This window comes from Theobroma cacao, chromosome 8 (assembly GCF_053813885.1).
Source record: "Theobroma cacao isolate CCN51 chromosome 8, ASM5381388v1, whole genome shotgun sequence".
Lineage (NCBI taxonomy): Eukaryota > Viridiplantae > Streptophyta > Magnoliopsida > Malvales > Malvaceae > Theobroma > Theobroma cacao.
This window is the reverse complement of record NC_142646.1, coordinates 2,843,487-2,871,417: the sequence shown is the minus strand read 5'-3', so window position 1 is coordinate 2,871,417 and position 27,931 is coordinate 2,843,487. Positions and strand designations below refer to the sequence as shown.

General features: G+C 37.3%; 4 protein-coding genes, 1 non-coding gene and 1 pseudogene across 10 annotated transcripts; 1 reads left to right on the top strand and 5 right to left on the bottom strand.

The window, feature by feature from the left end:
- Positions 1-152: 152 nt before the first annotated feature.
- On the bottom strand, positions 153-4,671 carry SAUL1 (senescence-associated E3 ubiquitin ligase 1). The gene is made up of 4 exons (XM_007018024.3): positions 4,315-4,671; positions 3,129-3,697; positions 2,720-3,029; positions 153-1,938 (listed from the first exon to the last, which is right to left on the bottom strand). The coding sequence occupies exons 2-4, from the start codon at positions 3,681-3,683 to the stop codon at positions 362-364; spliced, it is 2,442 nt and encodes an 813-aa protein (XP_007018086.3). The 5' UTR covers positions 3,684-3,697; positions 4,315-4,671; the 3' UTR covers positions 153-361.
- A 1,085-nt stretch (positions 4,672-5,756) lies between these two features.
- Positions 5,757-8,816, top strand: LOC18591728 (coiled-coil protein). The gene is made up of 7 exons (XM_007018023.3): positions 5,757-6,355; positions 6,707-6,830; positions 7,142-7,279; positions 7,508-7,557; positions 7,918-8,005; positions 8,080-8,194; positions 8,575-8,816. Exons 1-6 carry the CDS (start codon positions 6,143-6,145, stop codon positions 8,172-8,174), a joined length of 708 nt encoding a protein of 235 aa, XP_007018085.3. The 5' UTR covers positions 5,757-6,142; the 3' UTR covers positions 8,175-8,194; positions 8,575-8,816.
- A 463-nt stretch (positions 8,817-9,279) lies between these two features.
- Positions 9,280-18,312, bottom strand: LOC18591727 (Calcium-binding EF hand family protein). Of its 2 annotated transcripts, XM_018125704.2 has the most exons (14): positions 17,758-18,312; positions 15,533-16,637; positions 14,759-14,977; positions 14,443-14,663; positions 14,126-14,200; positions 13,631-13,702; positions 13,447-13,545; positions 12,886-12,957; positions 12,686-12,800; positions 11,643-11,711; positions 11,241-11,541; positions 11,068-11,149; positions 9,580-10,072; positions 9,280-9,498 (listed from the first exon to the last, which is right to left on the bottom strand). In XM_018125704.2, the coding sequence occupies exons 1-13, from the start codon at positions 17,890-17,892 to the stop codon at positions 9,584-9,586; spliced, it is 3,054 nt and encodes a 1,017-aa protein (XP_017981193.2). In that variant the 5' UTR covers positions 17,893-18,312; the 3' UTR covers positions 9,280-9,498; positions 9,580-9,583. The 2 variants fall into 2 exon arrangements, with proteins under 2 accessions (XP_017981193.2, XP_007018083.3); XM_007018021.3 differs by having other exon boundaries at positions 9,280-10,072; positions 11,068-11,146; positions 17,758-18,311.
- A 502-nt stretch (positions 18,313-18,814) lies between these two features.
- LOC18591726 (Pentatricopeptide repeat (PPR) superfamily protein) lies at positions 18,815-22,823 on the bottom strand. 4 transcript variants are annotated; one of them, XM_088808776.1, is made up of 5 exons: positions 21,021-22,823; positions 20,705-20,907; positions 19,960-20,032; positions 19,370-19,497; positions 18,815-19,029 (listed from the first exon to the last, which is right to left on the bottom strand). In XM_088808776.1, exon 1 carries the CDS (start codon positions 22,732-22,734, stop codon positions 21,046-21,048), a length of 1,689 nt encoding a protein of 562 aa, XP_088664902.1. In that variant the 5' UTR covers positions 22,735-22,823; the 3' UTR covers positions 18,815-19,029; positions 19,370-19,497; positions 19,960-20,032; positions 20,705-20,907; positions 21,021-21,045. The 4 variants fall into 4 exon arrangements, with proteins under 4 accessions (XP_088664902.1, XP_088664901.1, XP_088664900.1 ...); XM_088808775.1 differs by having other exon boundaries at positions 18,815-19,497; positions 21,017-22,823; XM_088808774.1 differs by having other exon boundaries at positions 18,815-19,497.
- A 1,177-nt stretch (positions 22,824-24,000) lies between these two features.
- On the bottom strand, positions 24,001-26,674 carry LOC18591725 (carnosic acid synthase-like; annotated as a pseudogene). The gene is made up of 2 exons (XR_016027986.1): positions 25,626-26,674; positions 24,001-24,745 (listed from the first exon to the last, which is right to left on the bottom strand). The product of XR_016027986.1 is annotated as a carnosic acid synthase-like (transcript).
- A 530-nt stretch (positions 26,675-27,204) lies between these two features.
- On the bottom strand, positions 27,205-27,324 carry LOC148761115 (U11 spliceosomal RNA). Its single transcript, XR_016028141.1, has one exon. It is a non-coding gene; the product is annotated as a U11 spliceosomal RNA (small nuclear RNA).
- Between the last annotated feature and the right edge of the window lie 607 nt (positions 27,325-27,931).

The window sequence follows — 27,931 nt, the reverse complement described above, 5'->3', positions numbered from 1 at the left end:
TTGTTTGAAGCAAAGAGTTTCAGATGATAAAACGCCACGATTGTCATATCCAGAAACTGAAAAGGCATTATTAGAACTAAAGGCCGATACCACTCAATGCCAAAACAATAGGAGTTCGTATAAAGAAATGAAGATCAATGAAAATAACATCATTAAGAACAAATGAACGATTTCTTGAAAACCTCTACAAGTGGGAAATCCATATACAGTGATATCTATTTGCAGCTTAATCCCTTGCAAACCACAGCTTAAGCCCTTGCAAAACAAATCCATATATGGACTGAGACAGCTTTTGGCAAAGGATGAACTACATACAGGTTGCTATGCTCACCCGATTATGAATAAGGCGTGTGCAAGAATTCTATCCCATGTTTGGAAAAATTCCAGAAAAGTTAGGGATCTTATCAACATGCTTCAGGGCACGCTCAGCAATCTGCCGGGTTCTGTAGTCAGCATGGTGGAAGGCATCAACAAGTGCAGTGCTCACATTTTGATCTCCAGAAATTTCATAGGCTATTTCATCAGTCCTTAAAAGTCTCTCAACTACCCAAACTGCTCTTCTCCTCAAGTTCTCTGTTCGTTTCTCAAGTAACACATCGAGTATTGGCTTGATTCCCTCTGCCTCACATAAAACCGTCACTCCTTGCTCAATATCAACCCCATCATCCAACAAAGTAGAAATTGCTGCAAGTGCTGCTTCAACCACCTTCTCATTTGTGTGGTCCAAGAGAGCAACCAACTTATGCACAGCCTGTCCTTCCAAAAGACAAAAGCTCTCTCTAAGTGAACATGTTCCCCGGTGGACCCGGCACATTCCTGTTATGACAGCCTGTTTGCTGAAACATGGAAAGACACTGGCACAAAAGGCAGGTGCTGGAAACTCTGGCAATTTTGTCAAATTTTTGGATTCTTGAGATAAGTTCTCCAATGCTGTGGCAGAAACCATCTGCACATTGTCAAGACCATTGGCCTGAAGCAAGTCAATGAATAACGCTGCAAGACCATGCTCACGGCAAAGGACAACAGCATCAAGCTCATCTGCCAAGACAAAAGTAACCCTTGCCAGAACGCGTACAAGTCCTTCAAGAAATGGTGTTACAAAGCGGGTGCCCCTAATCTCTCCTTGCCTGATCTTGATGACTCTAGAGATGATCAACTGAAAAGCACCTTCATCTAGCATTTGACGTGTAAGGCCCAAATCCCTCTCTGGGAGTTCAGCTAAGAGGCCAGCAGCTGCTGCCTGTTCTTCAGAAATTCCTGTATTTTCTGATATGACTCTAATTAGGCTGCTGAGCTGGCCAACTGTGCCACGTAGTGCATCTGCTAATTCCTGACCCATGTGAGGAGAAAGGTTCTGGAGAAGTTTTATGGCTGCCATACGCAAATCCTTCTGGGGAATCTCAATAAACTGGACCAAACTAATGGTAGCCCCAGAGCTTTTAATCGCAGCAACAACATTCAGAACCGTTGTCGGAGAACTAGTGAGTCCAACAAGAACTTGAAGAAGTTTGCACTCAATTGGTGGACCAGTGTTGCTGATTAGATGCAGTAAGTTATGGACATTGTCTTCTGAAACAAGAGTCTCGTTGTCCGGCCCAATAGGGATGGAGTCTACATCATATCCTGAGTTTACCACATTGGCCAGAATTGTGGCTGAGACCTCTTTCAGTCGCATGGGAAGCTGATTGGCACCAACAGTAAAGAGGTCCTTGACAAGAGGAGGTAGTATTCCTGCCTCAATCAACACCTTGGAGCTTGCCTCATAAGATGAAATTTGGTTAAGAGCCTTCAAAGCAGCTTCTCTTGATTGCATGCTTCCACTTTTCATGATATCGATTAGAGATGCACCTACAGTTCTTGCCACATGGACTTTCACATCATTATTCAAAACTGACTCACCAAGATATGCAGCCATGGAAAGCTTTGTTTCTGGTGGGCCTGCAGTAACACCGTATACATGATTAGGAAGGAAATTTCAGAGGTCAAACATGAAGGACTACCAGCTCAGGACAAAAACAAAATCCTGCTCCCTGGTGTCAGCCAATTGGGAAAATTACTATTGCTAGTACACAGAAGCAGCTGAAATTTACTACAAATATGAAATATCCCCTGAACTAGAGAGGCCAAGGTTTTGCAGGGATAGACAACATAGTGAATGTTGAAAAAGTTCAATTTAAGCTAACACCAAAAACCAATTTAGAAAGTCATTTAGCATTTCAGCCAAAGCAACATACTTGGTTTAGTATATGAAAATATTCAAACTACAGTTGTCAGGAGCTGGACAGATATTTTCACAACTTCATGATTTAAAATGTAAACAAAATTAAAAAATAAAATGGAAAAGATTCCTCAAAAGCAGGCAAATATTTCATCCCAGAGTTAGCAGCAAAGAAATAACTAGCAAGTTCAGCATCAGGAGAAAATGAATTAAGGACTATGTATGAACAGAGGAGGTATAAATTGATTTTTTGAATTCTTTTTTTTTCTTTAATATCAGCTTATGAAAGCAATCACTATTAAATAAAAAGATCTAAAGTCAACTGACAAATAGCACACCGATGGGCATGTTAGCAGGATATTATAAAAAAAGGAACGTAAAATTTACAATGAAACAAAGACAAAGCCAAAAGTACATGACTGCACACATAAACGATGGAGGACCAGTAAGCTTGCAACAAGTTAGGAAAAGCATAAAAATATCAAGAAAAGAGAGAAGCACCTTCAAGAATCTGGGTCAAAAGAGGCTGCAATCTACCATTTTCAGCCATCTGTCTGACATTGTTCTCACACTTTTCCAGATTTTCTAGAGTTTTTTCAGCCTTCTCAACAGTCAAAACATTCTCAGATTTGCTGCTTGTCATTCCAACTAATATAAGAATTGCTCCATTAATTGAACCAATCTTCTCACACAAGGCTTCAGATTTTGAAAGTTCATACAGCAAGGAGACAGCCTCCTCCCTCTCCTTGGACTGTTCATGGGACAGGAACTTAACTATTGTACGCACGGTGTCCCCCTCAGCCAATATAGCCTGAAAAAGAATGCATAAATATTTAATATCCAGTCCTGGATGCATACATGACAATGGTGTCATTGTCACTGTACAGGAAAACATAAAACCTAGAACAACCTTATTTTCTGCATCTTCCTCGACCACTACTTGGAGTGTCTCCAATGCTCTGCACCGAACTTTACGGCTGCTGCTCTTTAGCATGTCAACAATCATAGGTATTAGATCAACATTGCGTACAACATGTTTGTTGGATCGATTTTTTTGGCAGATATGTTGGATGAACTTCAGAGACAGCAGTACATCATTTTCTGAACTGCCCATATTTAATGATCTACGAGCCATATCAAGCTGGGCAGCTTCATTCCTAGTAGTCCACTCCTCAATGGTGTTCCGCAAAGCAATACTAGGTTTTAGATCTATGCTTCGTAGTTCTTTTAGGGTCACTGGGCAAATCAGCTTCCTTCCATTTTCCTTGCATTCGTTGAACCACTTTTCAATTGCTTCACGTTCAAATGTTTGCCCATTTTCTAGTGTCACAGGGTCACGCATAACTTGCTTTGTCAAAGGGCAAACAAATGCATCGTAAATGGGCTCTATGTGCAGTCTCTCGAAATGATGGCTATCATCTGACTGGCTGCCAGGGTCGTAACTTCTGTCCCAGCTCCCAGCCATCCCACTAATAGTCACTGCAAAAAATGTAAGCTTCCTTAATTGAAAACCCACTTAATAAAACTTGTACTATTAATAGAGACAATAGTAATTGCAATAGCCAATGAGATAACAATTGTGAGAAGGAAGCCAGAAGACTATTAAAAACAGCACAGGCAAAGTTCAAGGGTTCAACTATGCTTTGATATATAAAGGAGAGTATAATACACATGATTCCATTTTCACGCTCCTTTAGCTTGCCAAGGTGATGCACAAGACTAGGGAAATTTAAATTAACAACCAGAAATGGTTGCAGTAGGATTAAGAAGCCAACTTATATTTCTCTAGACTCATGGAAATAAAGCATTACAGAACACCATCGAGGCATGAAAAATGGAACACTTTCAAGAAGAGATCTCATCTCAATCCAAAAGCATAGTTTACGAATCTAAATTAAGTCAGTCGGGTGAGCATCGGATTTAGATTATAATCCAATTGCAAGCTATTAAAGTCTTGAAATCGAGGAAACTCAACAGCAAATATCCAACAAAAACACAAAATTTTAGATTCGAAAGAAGCAACTTCTCGTCCATGCAACTCACAGCTGATAAAAAGGAGAAAGAATTGAAACAAGAATAAGAGGTAACAATCATACCCTGGAGATTTAGAAAAGAGACAAAAGGAATACGACGAAAAGCCCAGGCAAACCCCTAGTTCTAGTTTAAAGATTCCCAGAAAAACTCTCGTCGGATTACCGGAGCCAGGTAGATTCTTCCCATATGTTCTTTTACTTCCATGAAATGATTAAAAATCCCAACTTTTGAAGGAATTCGATTTAGGGTTTGCTTCTTGCTGTTCGGACGAAGTGATGATGGGGTTTGGAATAGGAAATGGGCCAAGAGAAAGAGAGAGAGAGAAGACAACAATAGGAATGGGAACAAACAAAAGAAGCAGTGGAGAAAATTAAATTAAAGAAAAAAAAAACGTGATTTGAAAACAATCACATAAGAGTTGGAAGTTGGAAGAGAGAAAAGGTTGACTCCAAACGTATAGTCATCAGCCAGAGAGAGAGAGCGAAAGAGTGACGAAAGAGAGAGAAAGTGTGTGTTTGGAGGCACCAACTCATCGTTCAACCTCCGGTGACCCCACGCAAAGCTTCAACAAACATGATATATTTTTGCTCTTTTCTTTTTCCTTATTGGCTTATTTTTAAAATATCACTGCCGCAACAGCAGCAACAGCCAGGAGGGAACGGAACCGGCCGTCGCCGGTTAACAAAGAAAAGAAATGGCGGGTAGCTTCAAACCCCTGCGTTTGCCACATTCCAACGTCAATCTATCAGGTGGGTCACCATAAATTTCCATTTCATAGTTGGGAGAGGTGGATTTAGCCTTTGAGTTGACAGACAAACTCAAATTTCAAAAGGGTACTAAGTCAAAAATTTCAATGTTTAGTTCCTTCAATTTGGGTAAACCACACGGTTTTAGCGTAAGACTTGGACCCCATGATCTTAGATGAAGACCGTATGAATACTTGGTCTTGGTCCCCAAAGCAGTCTAAAAACTGAAATTTCACTATGAAAACTACAGCTTTTTATTTTCCCAGAACAAGTCAAAAATTCTGAATTATCCCCACATACAAAAAATCATCCTGAATGAATATAGGAACCATGCATTGCTAGCTTGGCTAGAACCATGTTTCCCACAATAAGGGCAGGTGTCTAGATTATGTCAAGTCATTGGGTTATGGCTTATGCCCGTAACTCATTGTGCTGTTCATATGGGAATTGAAACTTTGAAGCCATAAGTAATAAAACTTGAATCATCCTCTTATTGCAAAAATCAAAACTTGAAGCAAGACTGCCAGAGGGTGGTGACCAGAAGTTTGCTCATTTTGTTTTTGACTAGGCTGAAAACATCTTGGAAACATTTTTCCTAACCTTTACGAGCCCGAATGATTCAAAACTCCATGTCTCCCCACAATATAATTGTTCTACTGATCTTGACATTATGTTGTTGTAAATTTATAGTCTTTGATGTTTACACCTCAAAGGAAAAATAAGATTTGAAATCTTATTAATCCCTTTACTCTTGACACCATTAGTTTGACTTAATCTCTTCCAAGTTTAGTCTTCGGTCCTTTTCAGTATTTTCCGGAAAGAAAATACGTATTGCCCAGTCATTTGGGTTATAAGCCCAATATTTTAGGTGGATTGTAGACCCAAAAGGGGAAAATTGTGAATGGTTCCAATGTCTTTGGAAGGCCCTCTACTTTCTTGTTGTAAAAGAACGATGACTTCCAGGGGAGTCATGTAATTCCTTGGGTTATATTTAAAAGGAAAAATGAGTTGCACTGGCCCAGCAGCCAAGGCGATCTTGGGTTGGATTGATGTAATTTGAGTTCCAAGTTGAGACTGGTCAAGAGTTGGGACTTGGGACTAATAAGTGCAAGAAAGAGGAAAGATACGGAAGGGTGTTTGGAAGATGGAAGTCGAACAGGAAAAGCCAAGCCTGGAGAACGTACAAGCACGACAACAGGAAAAACAACGGGAAGGAGAAGTAGTGATAGTCGAAGAAGAGGAAGAACAGCAACAACAAGTAGAGGAAGGAGAAGAGAATGCAAATGTCTTGCAATTTATGGATTCCATGGACGCTTATCTGACCCTTATTCATTCTTTATCTTCGACACTTCGCCAGGTAAAAGATTGTTCCTTTTTTTTTTTCTGAGTCTTAGTACTAGATCTAAATTGCTTCCATCAGTTTAGTTTGTGTTTATGTATTCGATTTGGACCGATGAATGATAGAATTTTAACTTAATTGGATCTTGTTCATTCTTCAGTTGTCAGAAATGCTTTGACAATGAAAATGCGAGTATTTGTTCATGTAATCTGAGTTGGGTTTGTTACCAAAGTGAATAAAAATGATTGTTTTTTCTACTTGTAGTCCCTGTTTATGTCGGCTCAGCAAAGATCTTTTCTAGTATTGTTTTTTCTACAAATTTTTCTTATAGGATTTTAGTCAGTCAAGTAATCAATGTACCAAATACAGGGATGGCTGGAACTAGCGAGTGCTCGACATTCGATGGGTGCTTCACGTGTCAACACTGTCTTGTTGGACCACAAATTTCATCCTGCTGCTACAACATTGCTTGTAACCCAAGATGAGGGAAAAGGTATTTATCAGTTTATTATGATAAGCAGAAAACTTCCTGTGACAAACGACCTTTGCAAAATAGACTGGAGAAGGTTATATTGTAGCAATGGACACGCATGATTATTCTAGTGGCAGTTGGATGTGGAATACAACGGGTTTTGGGAACTTGTATGAGAATACTGAAGAATATTGTTTTTGGTTTCAGACAGCTAGGTCTAAAGCCACTTGTTACATAATTCTCATTCATATATAAATATTTTTTTTACACGTTTTATTTGTTTTCTACCTTTTTGCTCTAAGGGAACTCATTTGATATATGATCTGTTATAGTTGACTCCATGAAACAACACTTTACATTATGCAAATGGGCATCTTCTGGTAATGAAAAGTGCTCATTGGGAGAGGCAAAATCTGGCCAGGACAAGTTGCATCCACAGCTACGACATAGGGCCAGTTCGCAGCTTTATGGTATGTTTATCAACCTGTATGTAGAAAGTAGACACTCATTTTGGCCGTTAATTAGAGTAAACAGACCTACAACCAAGTCTGAAACTATTTGCAAACACAAGTTTAGGAACCATTGTTGTTACTGTAACTCTTTGGTAAGTTTATGTATCTGAATTGCCAGTCATCTTTGTCATGGTATCCTCCTAATGAGATGTTTCTCACTTTCTACTTTCTTTTACTTGTGTTAAGAGGAGAAGACATCATCTGAGTATAAAGCTTCCCATGAAGTTGATGACCAAGTAAGTATTCTGCTGCCACTCTTATTGTTGTGAGTTTGGTTTTAATCTTTTATTTGGAAAAGGAAATCCCTACTTTAGCCTTTGGATTGTGGTGTCTTTTTCTCAATCCAGCGCCATTTTTTCTTTGATTTCAGTTCCCCAATTTTGGAGACTGCTCATCCATGTTATTTGAAAGTAGCTGTGCCATCTCTCTTTTAGTTGTTTCCTGGGCTAACTGGAGAGATCCTTTTCTATGATTTATTTGTTGCATATAGGCTTATTTATGAAAGGTTTTTCTGTTCATTTTGGTTGTTGACATGGAACCGAATATAGAAAAAATTACTTGCAATCATGTTGGAAATTTTTTTCGTTCTGATTTAGGTTCAAAAAGAGCGATCTAAATCACTGTCAGTGTTTGGAACTCTAGTTTCTCCAAAGCTTCGAGCAGCCCAGCTATCATTTGAGACAGGTGCGCACTTAAGCAAATGCTCTTGGAACATATTCAAGATGAGACCTTCCTTACGAATTATACATCTCTTGCAGCGCTAGAGACACTTGTAGAGATAGCAAACACGCGTTCAGCAGTGCTCTGTGCTTTTGATAAAGTTAACAAGAAATTGGGAGGCAGCAAGGGGTGAAAAAGAGTTGATTTATTCTGGTAACTCTGCTCAATGCAAATTCCCCTCTATACTCTCCCTCCTCCCCTTCTCTACGTTTTCTGTTCTGAACTGAAAGAATTCAGATATACATGCTAATATTTCAGAAAAAAAGAGTTGTATGTATAGTCTTGGGGGTTAAATGATCTCATAACAGAATTTTATTCTATGCATGTTAAATTTTCTTATAGAATGTTGGGAGCATGTTCGAGTCCATCAATTAAATATTAGAAGGGGTTTCGTGCATTTTACAACTCCACTTTGTGCTTATTCATTTGTAATTAGATGTAAAACACTACTCTTTTCCATTTCCTTGTCGGAAAATTTGGTCTACATGTATGAATTCTAACTGTCTATTTTTGATACGTTGCATGCATCGCAGAGGTTTATGACTTAAAGAATTACTTAATCATCAGAATACGTTTTTGGGCATGTCCCGGATGGCAGTGAAGAATTCTTCCTTGGGGGTTTCTTCCTTCACTTTTAGTGTAAAATCATATCAATGTGTCTGGTTCTTGGTGGCTTAGTTTTCATATTGTATAGTCATTCTATCATACGAGCAAGTTTTGTTCACTGAGCTCAACATTAAGGTAAGGATAAATTAGCAGCTACAATCTTGTTTCAGCCTTTTATTTTTCTCGGTCTTCTTACTTTGTAAAGCACTCTCTCCTCATCATGTCTCCTTTAGCATTTTAATTGTCATGGGGTACCCTATTCATAGGCTTTATCTCTATGAATTTGCTCACCATTTGAAAGTTTGAATATATCAATACCTGAAATGTAGCCTTGATGAATATACCAAAGAATGATGGAGACTAGAGAGTAAAGGCTTTAGCAGATTTGTAGGTGCTCTTACAACTGAATGACTTCTAAAGAAGACATTCAAGCTCTTATTTCCTCTACAGACAATATGATAAATCATCAGATATCATTAGGCTGGCAAACAAGTACAACGGCAGTTCTGTTTCCTGCACCAGCAAAAGCAGCTGAGCAAACAAAATTATCCTATCCAAACAGTAAAGCATTACCGCTGAACAAGCGAGGCAAAATAGAAAACAAATCTAACAGTAATCAAAGACTTGAAAGAAACGGCAAAGAAACTGGATTTCATTTAGTTTTTATTTTCCAGTCAATAATACGGCACTTCAATAACAAGCGTGTTTCTTTTTTCTCATTCTGGCATGCCAACCCAAAAAATAATATCACCATATAAATACAGCAAGGCCACACCGAACAACTTTACAACAATCCAATTCTATGTCGTGAAATATACAGCACAAAGAAATGGGTAGACAATCAACAAACCCTGAAACAAAAAAGAAAATATTGACTACAAGAGCCGAAGGGAAAATTTTTTCTCTTTTTCTTCTGTTTGCTTTGGAATTACCTGGCTAGAAAGCACTCCAACTGTCCGAACCCTTTTTTGGACTCTGATGGTCTGATGAAACTTTAAATGGACCACTGGAGCCAAAAGGATCGGTGTCATCAAAAGAGAATCCATGGCCAAAGTCTTTGCTACTATTTGTGGAGTCAAACCTAGTGAGCGCCTCAGGTTGATGTGAAAATCCACTGCCAAAGTCTCCGCTACTATTTATGGAGTCAAACCTTGTGAGCCTATCAGGTTGCTGTGAAAATCCACTTTCATGCATGCCAAAAGAATCAAGCCTGGATAAACTGTCAAACTGATCCCTTGATGCCTCACTAAACCTTGGTGGAGAGTTTCCAAACCTTGAGAGAGGAGTGCTGGGAACAGAGTCTTCGAATGTAAATGGACTCTTCTTATCATAAAAGCTTCCTGCACTAGGGGATTCTGTTCTTGTTGGGTTTACACCAAAATCACTTGATCCAAAAAATTCTCTGTGCTTATCAGAGTCCAAATCCTGCCATGAGATATTATAGATTGAGAATAAATAGTACAATATGCAGTAATGACACATGTATTGCAATGTATTATTTAATATTATCAGACCCAAAAAGGGTCATAAGAAGCACATCAAAACATTTTATGCTCGTACCAATCAGAGTTTACTCAGCATGAGCCAGGTACAACAGCAAGGTCTCAACATTGGGACAGAAAACTCACAGGTTCAAGTTGCAGAAACAACCTTTCAGCAAAGCAGAGTTGATTCTACCCAGATCCCACAAACAGGAAGGAGCCTTTTGCCCACCCCCACCCCCAACCGCACCACCTATATATATGGGTTTGGTAGTGTGGATAAATTAATCATATGACTTCAGTTATAAAAGGGTGGATATCCTACAACTTCAAGGACATGAGAATGTCAAGTCCAAAGTACCTAACTACTAGGTTGTTTTGAGCTTCTGGGTCAAATTCAGATCATTGTCTGAACTGAAAATTCCAGCAAACCTATTGAATGGAATTATCTAGTGCCAATTATTGGAGGAAACAATTTCCATCCTGTCTCAGTGGTAGATATATATTTGCACAGGTCATTGACTTCTATGAACGTAATGCATGTGTAAGAGGCACATAATTTTCTGGTAAAAGCTTGCCAATATGTACAATTACATGGAGATCTTAGCGTAAGCCATGAGCAAACTATGCATGTTGGATTTCAATCAGAAGGGGATGCAAAATTTGCAATCTTCCCACCCCCACCACCAAAAGCCCTATCATCCACCTTAATGTCTTGGCAGAAAACTTCACACTTTGTTAAGACATCAATGAAATTTAAACAAACCAACAACATATCCCACTAAGATTTGAACTGGCAAGCAACTACGTGTTCTTTTCCCTATTACCGGGCAGTCGACACACCAGTTGAGTTAGCATTCTACACAAATGACAAATATATGTAACCTAGATTATTAAGATGCTGAAAACAGATGTGTGCTTCAAGAATTTCAGTCTCACCTTGGTATTAACAGGATTAAACCCCCACACAGAGTCTGTATCATCATTATCAAAGGTTCCCCAGGCTGATTCATCAAAACTTCTGTCCAGAAAAAATGAATGAGTTTAGCACCATCAAATGAGAAGTAGTCAATAGCAAAGTGAGAGACAAATAAAAATTCAAAGTGCCGTACCGATGTGTTTCTGCATCTGCTTCAGTACTCTTTCCAAAATGGTCATCAGAAAATTGTTGGGATGGACTTTCCAGAGAGTTTCTTCCAGCAGGACTGCCATGAGGACTTCTGGCTGACTCATCTTCACTGTGTGTGTATGCAGACTCACTCTCAAGGGCACGTTCACCAGCACTGAAGAGATTCGCAGCTTTTTCATCCACATAGGAAGAGGAATCAGGGGTCAAACTACCATCTGGAGATGCTTTTCCTCTCTGAGAGACAGACACATTTTTCACATCAACAGTGAGCTCATTGCCAAATCCTGCAAATTGAAACGAATGTCAGAAAAATAAAATTGTTACAGATCCCTGTCAAATCATGTAGAACTTCAACTGCAAATACAACAGCAATAGAAGGGAATACCTTGATCTTCAAACTTATCCCACTCTTCATCCCAGACAGCAGCTCCCTCTGGAATTCCAGGTTGCCAACCTTATAGGCATTGCATGTGAAATATCCGAAAAGATCTCTAATTAGTAAATCGAATTGTTTATATTTCAAGAAAAACTAAAGTGTCATTCCAAATACAACAAAAATAATTGGTATAGTAATTAACATACATCAGAAGTTACTGTCCTTCTACTAAAGCAACCAGAGAAATCATAAAGATCAAAAACAACATGACAAATTAAACCCTCAGTCCCTCACGGTTCCATGCCAAAAGAGAATCTAATTAGACATTAGCCTCCCAAATGACTGTGAAGATCAGTGGAAAGTGTAAAATTTTTCGCTCCAAATTCTGAAAGGCTATAAATGAGGTAAACCGTCCATTCCCCACCTATTTTTATTGCCACTTATCAACTAAACACATGCTTTAAGAAGTCAAAAGCAAAAAGAGAAATATGGAAAAACAGTGTTAAATTGCTTCTTTAGCAGATCCTATTGCTTTTAAATTATTAAGCGGAAGGGTACACATTGGAAAGTTACGAGTGAAATGATCTTGACTTTTTCCCATGGTACTATTTTAATTAGGAGCTTTGACTAAAATGGAAAAGCAAAAAATTGTGGATAGGGCCTTAGAGGGAGTAACCATGTAGTCCACAAGCCATAGAACAAACACAAACATAGGAATAAAGGAAGTAATATATCATGACATGACCATGAAGATCAATATAAATAGATCACCAAACACAGAGACAAACATGCTCGAGAAAAATAATATCTCACTCAGTCTATCACGCTAAATAACTTTTGAAAGGAAGCATTGAACTTTGAAACAGAAGGTATGCTATAATATACTTCAAGAAGTTGAACCGAAGAGTAAAAGTGCATGGGAAAACACAACACATGATGACAAGATCATTATGCTACAAAACAGGTTTGTACTCAATGGGAGTTGTGTAGAGGAACATTTTTCTTTCTTTTTTTTTAAAAAAAAAAAAAGGTTCAAAAAGAGTGAAAGGTACCCATGGGAAGCTCAATTACTGCAGTTGATTTAACATCATATCCATGTTTCTTGCATCGTTCAGTCAGGGCTTTCATTAGCTCCTCAAGATCTGATTGTATGCGGTCAGCACGGACCTATACAAGCCATAAATGCCTCGGTGTTAGAGAATTTTACTTCGATTCTCCAAACATTTCATATACTTGATCAGTTTATATTTACCTGAAGGATACCATCTGCACTGCCCCCTTGTTCCATGTTAACAATAGCCTGCTGCAACTCCCTCCTCCTCTCCTAAAAACAAGACAATTATCACATGACAATTGCAAAAGTTGGTGAAATAAGAAAAGGCGGCTGCTGAGGGGTTGTAAGACCAGCACACCACATGGTAACAAATGGCCAGTAGGCAAGAGGCTTTAGCCCTAGGTTAATTTAAGGAAAGAATGGATGAAAGACAAAACAGATTGAAACACATATAAATTTAGGATGAAAATGAAGAAAAAAGGAAGAGAAATATGACATCAGAAATGTGAAACAAAGCTATAAAGTAAATAAGTCATCTCTCTCATCCTGGCAAAAGATGATGCCTTGACAAACACTAAGACATTAAGTTGAGGAAGTCAACAGGAAAAAATCTTCAGGCAGGGAAAATTTATGGGAAGAACCCTCTGTACAACAAAGTAATGTTAAAACCAACACAACTGTTTTCAAGGGTTCCAGAAAACTCAAAACCTCCAAACCAACTCAAGGTCATTTTCCCATAAAAGAAAAAGTAACCATTACCTGAATCTCACGAAATTTTGCGTCCTCAATTGTTAATTTGGCAGCTATTTCTGAAACTTGTTTGTATTTCTCCTCATATTTCTTTGCCAATATTTCAGCCTGCAATGTAAATTGTAAGCCGGAAACCAATGAAAATCACATCCATATAAATGAGAGGAACACTTCTTCAGATTTTCGACAATACCTCACGCTTATCAGCAATTGCCCTTTCCATGATTTCATTTAGTCTATTATCACACCTACTTTTATACAGGACCTGACAAAAGCAAGAATGTAAGGAAGATGAAAGTTGGATGAGAATGGTTGTGCTATGAAGTACCAAATTATCCCAGCTTTTGTGTACAATTTAACTCACCACTTATAGCCCTTGAATGTGGAAAGATTTAAACACAGGCATTCAAACTCAATGAGAACAATTTTTGAATTATTAATGCAGTACTTGTAAAGGAAAACCTTTCAGTAGGCCAACATAACCTAACAAGCGTCTTATCTAGGAGCTTAAACTAGTCATTCTAGTTTCTGAATAAGATCCATGATAAGCAGCTTTACTGCAGGTTTAATCTTGCATCAGTACCAAGCAGAGATCAATTCAGCATTTTTTAAACAAACTGAGATTTTTAAATACATATTTGATTTTCAGAAGACCATAATTAAAGGAATGAGAAAAGAAAATACTCACAAGTTCCTGCATTTTTTCGCGGTAGAACTCAAGCTTCTCCTTGGAATCCAAAATCACCTTTTCTGTTCCATCAACCTGCCAAAATGTCAAAGAAACAATTTTGTTATTACCCTGCTGAAAAGAATATAAACAATTAAAAAGCCAGGTTAGATAAAAAATACTTTACAGAAGTGAATAAAAAGCTGTCCTCAAACTCTCACCAAACTGGAGGAAAAATAGAGAAGGACAAATCATAAAAGGGGCCACACACCCGCATGTGTGTGTGTCACTAGAAAGAGAGAGAGAGTATTTGAGCTTTATTCTAGAAGATGCCATGCCTTTATTCCATCAGCCGTTGCACCTTGGGCTGCTCCATTCACTGAATTCTGCTCGCCATTATCAAGTTGGGTTGCAAAGGAATCATCCAAAACAGGTGCTCTTGACTTTTGTTGATTGGACATTGCAGTAGTATCAGCTGAGGCATTGGGGGGAATTGGAGGTCTGAAACCAGTTGAAGGAGTCATTGGCTGGGCACCCATCCCTGGCTGCTGTCCAAAACCTAACAGAAAAATTGTCATTTATCAAGAAATCTTGGATGACAACAATGAAAAGGAAGAGATACATAAAGATATTAGAAACAATCCAAACTAATACCAGGATTGGGACCCCAATCTGCATTTCCATATGAAACATTGGGTTGGCCTGTCATGGACAAAAGTGTCTCATCAAACATAACATTGCTAGGGAGTGCAGATGGAAGAGGACGACCTTCCCTGTACCGCTCCATCAAATAGAGAGCAAAGCAGAACTCTCTCAAAGAAAGCATACTATCACTATCCTGATCAGATAAGTCCCAAACCTGCTTTAACACCTCTGACAAAAGACAAAAGACAAAAGTAAAAGTTTTAACATGTTTACCCAAATAACAAAGGTCTCAAGTAAGATCAATCCTGGAAGTTTTCAAAGAAACATAGCATCCATGAAGCTTAATCAGTAAGATGCCAAACAATGTGCAAACCATGCCAAGAAATTGTTATTGCAACAAGGATTTATGGAAACATACACTATTTGGGAAAAAAAATCTAAAGGAATCATCACCCTAGCAGCAAAAAGAAAAATTTGTACCAACTTTCCCTTCATATTCAAAAAATTCAGCATCGTAAAGCTAGTCAATCACCAAATAACTGACCTCACAGTTTTTCACAAATAGAAAACTCCAGTTCACTACCCAAAACCTATCAGACCAAAAATCTTTATAATCAGCATAATTAAAAGTAAGCTCTTATTAATATAATTTCAAATGCTATGATAATATTTAAAAAAAATTGCAAAAAATTACAAACGAAATAGATGAACCATCCAGGTCATGCATCATATTCATACGTGATCAAGTGATTTAAATGATGACAATATAGGAAAGAACCATACCTCTAGGTAGCCTCCAACTCAAAAATAGATTCCTTGCCTGCTCACCAGTTATTTTTCCATCTCTGTCAGTGTCCACTTCCATGAACACTTTTGTATATTTCTGAACATCAGATGGTTTCATTTTTGGCCATGGAACCTGGGAACTGTTTGAAGCAGCATTCACAGTTCCCACAGAAATCCCAGATGACGTAATAGAGGAGGAACTTGGGGATGAAACCTGTTGACCTGGGATCAAAGATGAGTGTGCCCTTTGACTGCCTGCAGACTGCATAGAAAAAGCACTTTGCAATGAGTCAAGTGAGTTGGACTTAACAATGGGTTGGGCCCCACTTGAAGCTGGTGTAATCACTGATGAGGCAGGTGCACTGCTAGAAGAAAAAGTTTGTGCAGATAATTCTTGTTTTGGCGCAGATGAGGTTGCAGAAAATGCATCACCTCCAAATGCTGAGTCAGAAGCAAACCCATTTCCAGAAACAGCCAATGCTTTAGAATCATTAGCTGCAGACAGGGAAGACATTGAAAACACAGTTTGCGGCTTTGATGCAGCCGAAGGTGTTGACGGGGTCACCCCTTGTGGCCCAGTTGAAGCTCCAACTGTCCTTCCAGCAAGCCAATCGCTTGAGATGTTTTGATTTGTGAAACTGGGACCAGTAGCACCAGTGGGCATGGATTGAAGTGGACGGGCAGTAGAACCAGCCAGCATGCCTTGAGTTTGACCAACTATACTACCTCCCCTAGAGAACTCTGGAGCTGCAATACCTTGAGGAGGACGGGGGGCAGTACCAGCAGGCATGGTGGGTCTCATTGATGGATTTTGTTGAGAAGGAAAATACTGCGGGCTCATACTTGCATTTGGAACTCCTGGTCCTCTGAACCCAGGAATTGGAGAGGCTGTTTGAACAGCTGCACCAATCTGTGGAGCAGATGTGGCAGGAAAATTAATTTGTGGTGCTGGAATTTTTGCTGCAGCCGGACCATATAATGCTGCCTTTACAATGTCTGGTGTCAATTCACGCCTTTGTGCTACAGTCACGAGCTTGAGAGCGTTATAAAATTCTTGCTTACTGAGGAAACCACTATGGCTCTGATCAGCATGCATCCATATCTGCAGTCATAGGATGAATTGATCTAAATGGATCCGTAACATCAAATGCCTTGCTTAATTAAGTTCTCCGTTTTCTCCCACTCACCAAAGAACCCCCTCTCCCCTAGCACACACACTAAGCAAAAGACCCAAAAATGAACTAAATATCCAACAGGACTTACCTCCCAATTGATACCTCATAATGTAAGGACACTACACATAATCAAACAACATTGCAGAGGCAGCATAATAACTTTTTCACTAGGAAACGCCTGTGTACTCAATTAATGCAGTGTCATATTACCATACTAAAAGAAGATCCTACATGGTTACAAGTAGACAAACAGAATAAAAAAAGATAGTGTAAAGGAAACATGAGTCACAACAAAGAACATATAACAAGTCACATCTGTAGCAAGCCAACTCCAAGGCCCGAAAATCAAAATTTCCAATCCCCTAACACCACCACATTCCTCGTATGAAATCCACCATCAGCCACCAAATGCTACTGAAAGTACCCCCAAGGCCGCAGGCATGGCATCTCTTAGTGTATCACAAAATCAAATCACTTTTTCTTCTCTATGAAACTATAAATATAGTGATCTACTATTCATCAACATGTAGCCTGTTTTACACCAGCTTTGTTTCAGAGTAACAGACAGTGCATTAACAGAATCTAGAACAAAATAACTGGGACTGGTTCAGAAGCTTACAAAGGTGAGTTTAACCACTTAAAGCATCCATAAGAAACATAGTCACAAACACCAGATAAGTACCACTTTCAGGATATATAACATTGTGCTCTCAAGTGCAACTAGAGCCAACAGGACATGTATTTCAATACTTTCCAAGCTTAATAGTAACACCGTCCAAAAGGAGACTATCGAAAACCTAACTACTTGATAAATCCTTGACGTGCAAGGAACAAAATCCACAAGAGCAAAGGACAAGTTCGTTAAGAGACACCTAAAGTAGGACAGTGACAATAGTACAAAAGAAAAACACCGGCAAATTACATTTGAGTTATTGAGACATTTCACCATGCTACAACCAAATTCAATCTAAACTATATTGGGAAAAAGTGAGTTTGTGGAATTCCGATTCTAATAAGAAATGAACTGCAAGAGAGAGAGAGAGGAACCTGGGCGAGGACTGGTTTGGGCAAACCGGATCCTTGAAAGAAAGCAACAGCCTCAGCTCCACTAATCCTGCCATCTCCATCCAAATCTGCTCTCCTGAAGTACACTTCGAATTGATCCTGATTTGGCCCCGCCATTTCAACGCCCCAAACAAAGAATCAAGCGAATTCTAAACTAGCTATCTCACTCTCCTAGATCAGACAAGGAAATCAAATCCAGATGCAGATCACAAACTCAAATGCACAGGAATTCTACAAGTATATCATTTATCACAACAGGTTATAAAAGAATCGAAACAATTGATGCTAAAAAAAACAAAAAGGAAATACAACAAAAGGTATAAAGAATTTAGTCGGTAAAGAAAAATGAGACAGTCGGGACAAATTGGGAATTTGGCTTTTTGGTGGTTAGATCGAGGAGGGTGAGGCCATGGAAGGAATAGCACTGAGAGATGAAGTTCGAGATACGGGGATCGGAGAGACAGAGATGATGACGAAGCTTTTGTTCTCCTCCAAATATGAGTATGTGGGCTCTCCCTCTCGCTCGATCGCCAGGAACTGAGACTGCTACAGAAGCGCTCCAGTTTCTTTTGGGGCGGATTTTGGGTCAGGCGTGTGGCCCAAAATATTTAGGATCAAAACCCAAGATCCCACCTGAAAGGCCCATCCTCCAATTGCCACTCATTCGCTATTTAGCCGTGTGGAGAAATTTTTCTATTGTAACGATAGAACTTTTAAAATTTTTAATTTATACCGAAAGTTTATTTGAGTTTCTAGACAAATTTTTTTTAAAAAAGTTCTCATTTGTGATAACGAATATTTAATGAGATTTTTTCATACTCTCAGCTCATCCTTAAATAATTCATAAAATTTTAACAAATAATTATATTTTTTTCACATACATCTTTTTTATTTGATTTGATTTTTATATTTTATTTTTTAATGAATAAAAAAATATTTTATTTTATTTTATTTTCATTTTAAAACTTATGATTTGGTTTATAAAGTTATTTTTTTATTTATTAAAATAAATTAAAATATTATCAAATAGTTTTCTACATCTTACAACACTTTTCGCAATTAAGCTTGCTAAAAACTAATTTAGTTTCTCTTTACAACACTGTTGCATTACATCATGACCCAAACATCCCTTAAATCAAAAACTCTAAATAGTGCTAAATTCTCATCTTCAAAAAGACCGATAACGAGGCTTGACTATTCCAATTGCAGCAGACAAGGCCTTGGAAAATGGAATCCAACACTAATTTGTGCTTCCTGCGAAAAAATAAGTTCCCCAAAGCAATCAAGAGAAGTTGGGACAAGGGATTTGACAGTGGTAACTACTAACTACTCCTTCAGCCGTCTTTTTTTCTCTGTTGGCTGTCATGTATTTTTCCCTTCAGAATTCTTGTTAACGTTCATTTGCTAGAAGCCCATGGATCATCTAGCAAGTAATTTAAGTGTTTCAACTATTTCCAATTTACAGGATTGTTACTGCAGCTCCTTAAAAGTACAGCCATTCAAGAATCATGTTCTCGTGGAACAAGCCTATCATGCTCTATCTAATTTAGATGCTAAAATCCATTTATAGTAGACATTCACCCGCGGATGTTACCTCCTCTGCAACAAATAACCAAAGCCAGGCTCCAGTATCGCATGCATGAATGGAGTCACATGCTCAATCAGAATAGGTATCAAGATTTTGTCCAGGAACAAAGCTGCGAACATATCCCTCACTGCAGACTAAGAACAATCATTTTGAAAAGTATTAAACGAATGAAATGAAACGGGAAAATGCCAGAAAAGAGCTAAAGTTTATCTCATTAAAATCCAATGGGTGTTGTTCGTACATAATAAAAGTTTTGTGACTAGAAAACAAATTTTGAAGACAGCTCAGTGGCCAAAATATGCATTATTCCCCATAAATTACCAAAAATTATTCATTCATGCAAGTGAAGAAAGCAATTACAAACATTTCAATTCTTAAGCTGCTTTAACTCTTCTGACTGTTTCTTTGGGCAGACGTAACAGGTAAGAAACAGAACATTTTATCTGGATACTTCCAAGAGATTGTTTCTTCAAACATAATTTAACTACTACATATTAAGCTTTCAATGCAAGTATATTGAAAATATAGTAACAATTCCCTTGTATTAATTCCAAACTATGAAAATGGAAATTTTTCTCATGAGATGAACTACTCACATAAAGATAAAGGAAACGCTTCCCAATAGTGAATTTCAAGTTGAACTCCAAATGCAGGTAGACACAACAGATTCTACATTGAGGAGAAAAGACTAGGTGTATAAACAAATATACAACTATAAAATGACAAATAAAATGTGGGATGAAGCATTCTATAAAGTACATTCCTCATAGATCAAATGTGCTAATAAAAGTGACATTTTAAAGCAATTTCGAATTTCAGAATTATCGTCCAGCATTTTAATACCGTGAAACTACATACTATCCAGCACATTAACCAGAAAAACACAATTTGAGATATTAACTGTCGATGCAATGATAGGAACCAAAAAACTTTAATAATTATTACTATCATAAAATCAAAGTACTAAAGTTAACAGGATGCTTAAAGGACAAAGTCTAAAAAATTGAAAAAGAGAGAGAGCAAGCAAGGATTCTAGAAAGGCCTCATAAACTGAACAAGGACTTCAGAAATGGCATTGCAAATGAATGGCAAACCTAGCAGCCAACTTGGTGAAGATATCAGGTGTAATTCTCCCTAGTAACACAATACTTCACAATGCCAATGACTTAAGTGGGTTCTGAAACCCAGAAATTTACAAGGACAACATGCTAAATAAGCAGCAAGAATCAGCAGATAGTGCTACCAAGACCAATTATCTTCAATCTAGAGAATGAACACTGTAAAGTTGAAGGAAATAAATCCAGAGAGAACGCAACAAATTGAGGGGTCAACTATCCTTACCGAGTAGAAATAGAAGATAAATAAAGCCATTTACTCCTTCCAATGAAATATGGTGTTATCTTACCAGGCCCGTCACAGAATCATGCATATATATATATCTTGCTTTGGCAAACTTGAGTTTAGCCATCATGAAACCAAGGAGCTCACAAGCTTTTTGGATAATCCGCATGCAAACCAAAAAATCATAGAATCAATACATGTACCTGCACTCAATAGAATAGTTTGAGAAACCTCAGATACAGACTATAAGAATACCACTAAGTGATACAAACTAGTTGAATAATATAGGATAAGCACAAAGGCAGACTTTACTTGCCCTAGTCACGGATAAATGTGCCAACTTAAAAATGCCAGCCGTTAGCACGCCAATATCTTCGAGCATTTTCATCACGGCGAGCATTTTTAATCTTCAAAAATAACTTGTAAGCCTTCTCTACTTCGTTTGAAGCAAGTAGTTTGTTATTTAATTTGCTATATAAAACTCTGCTTGGGCAAAACCCCTTGCGCAAAGCCTCCTCCATAACAAGCACTGCATTTTCAAGGTGCCCTATGTTGCAAAGTCCATTAATGACATGCTCATAAACTTCCATATCAGAAGTATGACCGCTTTCTTGCATCTCATCCCATATATTTAACAGCATTCCACATTTACCAAATCTGGATAGCCGCATGAGCAATAACTTATAGGCACTAAGTGATATTTTACAGCCAAATTTCCTTGCTTTCTTATAGAACATCATAGCAGCGTAGGGCGGACCATAGCTGCATAAAGGTTCAACAAAAGAGGTTAAAGTCCCTGTAGTGGGAACAATCCCTTGAACTAACATCTCGTCAAAAATTTCAAGAGCATCAGCCACATTTTGAGCTTTAAGAAAAGCAGAAATCAATTTCGTGTAGGTATCCACATCAGGGTCAGAGTTACTATTTAATAAACCCTTGTAATACTTCATACATTCATCAAAATTCCCAACAGAAATAAAATTAGAAATCATTGCATTGTAAACTCTAGTGTCTGGAATGCATCCTTTCTCCTTCATATGATCAAAAATCTCAACAGCATCATCAATCCTTCCTGCTCTTCCTAAGCCCTCAATAAGATAACTGAAAGTTGAACAGTCTGGAGTAAATTCATCTGCTATCATTGCTTTCAATATCCTCTCTATCTTACTAACTCTACCTAATTTTGACCACCCACTTATCATGATATTGTATGTATCACAATTGAACTTTACCTTCCCATTTACAGCATTGAACAACGAATTTGCAGCACCTACATGAGCTCGTCGACACAAACACTGTAAAAGCACATTCAAAGACTTAGTATCACGCTTCAATCCAAGCTCTTCCAAGTTCTCGAACGTTTCTATAGCTTTTTGCACACGCTGAGCCCTGATGAAACTGTCCATTACAATTGACAGTGTCTCCACATCAGGTTTTATGCCTTCTTTCACCATATCATGCAAAGTTTCAATCATAAACTTAAAAAATTTCCTTCTACCTAGTGCTTTAATGATTATGTAGTAACTGTGGATGTCTCTTGCTATTCCCGGCTGCTTCATTGCCCAATTGAAAAACAAAACCATAGCTTCACCGCCTAAATTTCCTATATTCACGACCTTAGCGATTATATCGATGCTTAATTCCACGGGAACATTTGATAATGCATGTTCAATTGCAGTCTTACCCCTCAATTTTTGAAGAAAAACCCCTCGCAATTTCTCTTCAGGCAATAAATATTCATCAACAGCTCCACTTTCTATTTGTTTCGGCGGATAACTCTCCCTGTACGGATATGGAACGGTCGCGTTGCTATGAGAAAATTGAAACAAGTCGGAGAGTTCACCAAGAACGCGACGCTCGTCGACGGTAGACTGGTTGCTTATTTGATTAAACGACGGTTCCTTTATGGAGGAATCTGAGAGAGTTGAAAATGAAAATGCAGAAGAGAACGAATTAATGCAGGGCAAATGGTTCCTGGCTCTGTTAAAACTCAAAGACACCCCGTGGAGGTGATGGAAATGAAACGCCATGGAAAACCTCTTCAGAGAATCAGAGTTGCTGGTTTTGATCGTCTGACAAACAAATTCTTCCAGTTCTTTTTTTTTTTTTTTGTCTCAAAAATAAAAAATAACAAAAAAAAATCACCTTTTTTTCTTTGCCACCATGACTTATAGGGGTCCAATGGACTACCGTCCCACGCCCACAAGTCCAGCCCAATTTGGGGCCGAAATGGAAAATTGATTTTAAATCATAATCTCTATTAAATTATTATATAACTAACAATTTATTTCAGCTTTAAAATAAATTTAAAATATTAAAAATATATAAAGTAATAAATAAATAAGTGTACCAGGCCGATTACGGACTCCCAATTTAAAATGTTTTTTGAAAGCACTTAAAATTTAAAAAACTTGATAAATTTTTTGTTTTTGAAAGCCTACTTGACAATTGATATATATATATATATATATTCAAAATTTCCCATATTGGACATAACTAATTGCTTCTTTTTTGTATTATTAATCTACTTATTACATGTTATATTGTCAATTTATCAGTTTTTAGTTTCAATTTTTAATTCAATCTTTCAAAAATATAAACTTTACATACTTCACCTAAGAAATTTTTTCTCTCAATTCCTTCTCCTTTTTATTTTGACCCTTTTATTGATAGTCAAAGTTCCAGAGTCCAGCCAGATTAATTTGGGCCATTTGGTTCATTTGCCGAAAACTTCGTGAGGCCCTTTCCACATATAGTTTCAAAAAATAGCAGCTTTCCTAGTAGTCATTGGGTCGGTTAGGCCCCCCGATGTATTGGGCTCTTTTATAAAAACCCTTCATCGACACAAAATTCTCAAATTCATTCATAAAAAAAAAAAAAGAGAAAATTATTTAATTCTTATACCATATCCTATCAACAAATATATTTTATGAAAAATTACTAGTTACAATAAAAAATTTATTTTGCCAATGCAACAATTTCGATGCTGTTTGTTGATTAAAAAATAAACTTGTGTGCAACAAAAAGACTTTACCATACAAAAACATTCAATCTTCAGTTTTGGAATAAATTAAACATGCCATGTGTATGTTAAGTTGTGAACGAAAAATCGATAATTTCAAATTAATATGCAATTAAAGGTATTGGATTTTTCATTTGTCAATGGTAGGCAGATTTCTATAAGGTACATGTGTATAATTTCACAAAGATATCATATTAATTAAGTTACAATTCATATCATAATTATAACAATTAATCAACCTTAACTTGGCCAATAATCAAGGACTCAAGGCTAATGATGAGAAGCTATAGATAGTATAATATATTATGTTGAACAGCACTTTTATTTTATACATATTTAGCATTAACTTTACTTTCTTTTTTATTAGTACAAGAAGTGAAGGGTTCCAATCTAAAATTTTTATTCATAAAGAGCTGGATTCGGTAACCTTGGCGTTGGAATTGCAACCAGTGGATTCTTCAACTTCAAAACAATCCCAAACTTCTCTGTAGTATCTAACTTCTTACCCTCTGGCACTTTCCAATCAAAAGAATGCAAGAGCGTGGCAATTGAATATAAAACCATCCTCTCAGCCATTGCTATTCCAGCACAGCTTCTTCTGCCAGACCCGAATGGAAAATAATTGAAGTCACTCCCACTAAAATCCCATTTGCTGTTCAAAAACCTGTCAGGGTTGAACTCCAACGGATTTTCCCAGACAGAAGGGTCCCTGTGAATTGCCCAGGCGTTGACGAACACCCTACAACCCTTAGGGATAGCGTCCCGCCAACTGTGCAGTCTTCACTCGGGCTGTGAGGGACTAGGAGAGGGAGGACTGGGTGCAAACGCAATGATTCTTTCATAATTGCAAGTAGATATGGTAACTTGTGAACGTGGGTTTCTTCCACAATGTTCTCCTTGCCAACTGCTTCATCCAATTCTTGCTGTGCTTTTCTCATGACTTCTGGCTTGTTCATGACTTCAGCTAGTGTAAACTCAATCGAGTTAGAGGATGTGTCTGATCCTCCCACCACCATATCCTGTCCAAACTCCAAAGTATTAAAAAGTCTATATATTGCTATGTCCCCCACCTTTCCAAGTTTACATTAATGGGCTTTGATATTTTCACAGCCATTCCTCGATTCTAGCTCTCACTTTCATCATTACCCATTCATCTAGAAATGAGAGAATGAGACTGAATGTCACAGACAAGTTAGTTTTTTTAAAAAAAATTGAGAATGAAAATTGACAAATAAAAAATTCAATAAGCTGGCTTTGTTTTTTTCATCCCTTCTTTGGTATATACAACATTAATATAGGAGATCATACTGAGGAAGTTGTACTATGATCACTGTGGTTTTATACTAGGAAAGTTGTATTATTGTATCTATTTTTTTGTTTTCACATGTAATTAAAAATCATGATTTTTTTTTTCTAAAATATTACTTGTACCAATGAAATAGAGAATTTTATCTATTTAGGTATATTTTAATTTTTATCTAATTAGTTTAAAAATAAATAAATAAATTAGAAAAAATATTAAAAATAAAATAAAATTAAAAAATTTCGACAAATTGTCAATAAACTTTGCAGTTATCGTAATATTATAAATTTATAACACCTAGAATACCAAATTCATTTTTGAAAAAAAAATTTCAATTAAGAATAGTTTTTCATTGATAAACATTCGATGATTACTAAAATTTTTTCATTTTAAAGAAAAGGTATTATCAATTTAGATATTTACAAAAAAAAATTTCTATAAAATTTTTTGTGAAAATTCTATTGGAAAAAGGCATTTCTTACAAAAAATTCCATTATAAAAAAGTCACTTTAAAATGTGAATAATTCGATATATCAGATGGTGTACAGTCAACAACTAACAGTTCATAGTAAGAACTAGAAATGTCTAATACTCACCAAGAGCAATGCTTTGATATGGTCCATGGTCATTGGTGTCTTGGAATCTTCCTCATCCTTCAACTGTAATAGAAACTGTAAAAAGTCCTTAAATTCCACTGTTGTGCTCCCACTTTCTCTCTCAACCTTCAGCCGTTGATCAATTATTTTATCAACGATCCCATTCAACTTCTCCACTGACTTTCCCATACGTTTGATTAGACCTTGCAAATCAAGGGGGGCCAGGACTGGGAAAAAGTCCGAAATATTCGGCAGACCAAATATCTCTGTCACTTCTGAGATGACGTGCCTGAACTCCGCACCGAGGCTCGCCCTGGCGTCACCCTCCACCGTCCCACCCCATAACATACTGGTGACCACATTCAATATAGTTAAAAACATTTGCTCACCGACGTTTACAGGCGATCCGGTCTTACTGTGTATATAACCCACGGTTTCTCGTACTTCTCTACGGCGAAGCGAATACACTTTGTCCAAAGTAGCATTGCTAAGCATCTTGAGTACACAAATCTTTCTCAACATCCTCCATTCAGGACCGTAGGGGTTCCACGCTATATCACGCCCGCCCGTTACTAACATAGCAGCCGCAGGCACATCACGGTTGGCAAACACGATGTCTTGGTCTCTAAGTACTTCCCGGGCGGTGGATGGGGAGGTCACCAGGATCCCAATCTTGCACCCAAGCTGGAGTTTCACGACAGGCCCATAGGTACGAGCTAGTTCGGCGAAGTAGGAGTGAAGGTCAGGTTGAAGGAAGGGAAGGTTTCCCACCAAGGGGAGGCCGCGAGGGCCTGGTGGGGATGTTGGCTTCCCCTTGTTGTTAGATTTGATGTACATCCATGTATACCAAAAAATTGCAAAAACACCAACAAGGGTGAAGAAGAGGCGTGAGAAATCATCAATTCCGTTGGTATTCTTGCTTAACCATGACCATATTTTAGAGTAGGAGTAGTCAAAACGGACAGAACTTGGGATGAGAGTCATGGCAAAGGAGTAACAAGGTAGAGGTTGCAAAAATGTGGTAGGAAATTGTGCAAAATTGGCCTTTATATTTGTTCTGTAGCTAAAAGTTTGAAAGGATCCTCACCTTTCGTGCTTGGTTGGAGTATGGCAAAGGGGTTTAACAGGGTGGATAAGATCCACATCTATTTTACGTGCATTTGTACGCTCAACCCAAAAAATCATTTTCCTATTTTCTCCTTCGCTCCCACTATGTCAGAACGGACATAGTTTGACCGAAACTAGTTCAATTAAGTCGAAATTAAAGGCTCAAACCACCTTCCTTCCTTTTTCTTGAAAGACAATGGTATTTTACTAAAAATTATCAATTTCTTATTCCATCTATAGCTTTATAAGAAAAATCTTCCCTATGGGCTTCAATTAAGTACCATCCGAATTTGTCAATTGCATAACACATGGCGTGTAATTGGAATGGCTCTATTTGTGAAATTCCATTCATATGAGTTTTCATCTGCTCAATGTTGGCCTACTCCTGCAGTTGGCATGCACCATATGCTACTTTCAATTTCAATATATTTTCATTCCAGTCAATGTTCTCTATTTTTTTTTTTTTTTTTAAATGGTCGGCCAAGCGAGCCAACCCGAGTTCCACAAATTATGTCGCCCATAAGTCTTGATAGCCATACAGCACCCACCAGACGAGGTTGAGCGTGGCATATTTAGCCAACCGACCCTTTTTTTTTTTCTTTTTCTTTTTTCTCTTTTCTGGTAATAAATTTTTTAGGTTCTATGACCTTTCTTTTTATTTTTCTCTCTCTTAAAATTTCTTTACTTTACCATACATCTAACTTCCTATTTGATTTTCTACATCTAGCCATCCAATTTGTATTATGTTCCATATATAATATGTCAGTATATTTATAACATAATGGTTGGAACAAATTTTAAATTTATTTAAAAAGTTTTAAATAAATTTTTAAATTTTTATCATGTTTAATCAAGCTCATATATTTTTAATTTTGATTAAATGAGTCATTGTAACTAATAAGTAATTAATTATCGTTATTTAAAATATCATTTGTCATTTTATATCTATATAATATTTACGTAAAAAATAAAAAATATCATATGATCATGTCATTATCTCATATTAATATGTTATGTTATTATTTATTATAACATATTAATATATTATAATAATATTATATAGTACAAAATAACAAATGACATTCTAATTAATAATAATTAATTGTAATATTTTATTTAATTTAAATAAAAATATAATAACTTGATTAAATATAATAAAAAATATTCATTTAAATTTTTTTAAATAATTTAAGGATTTC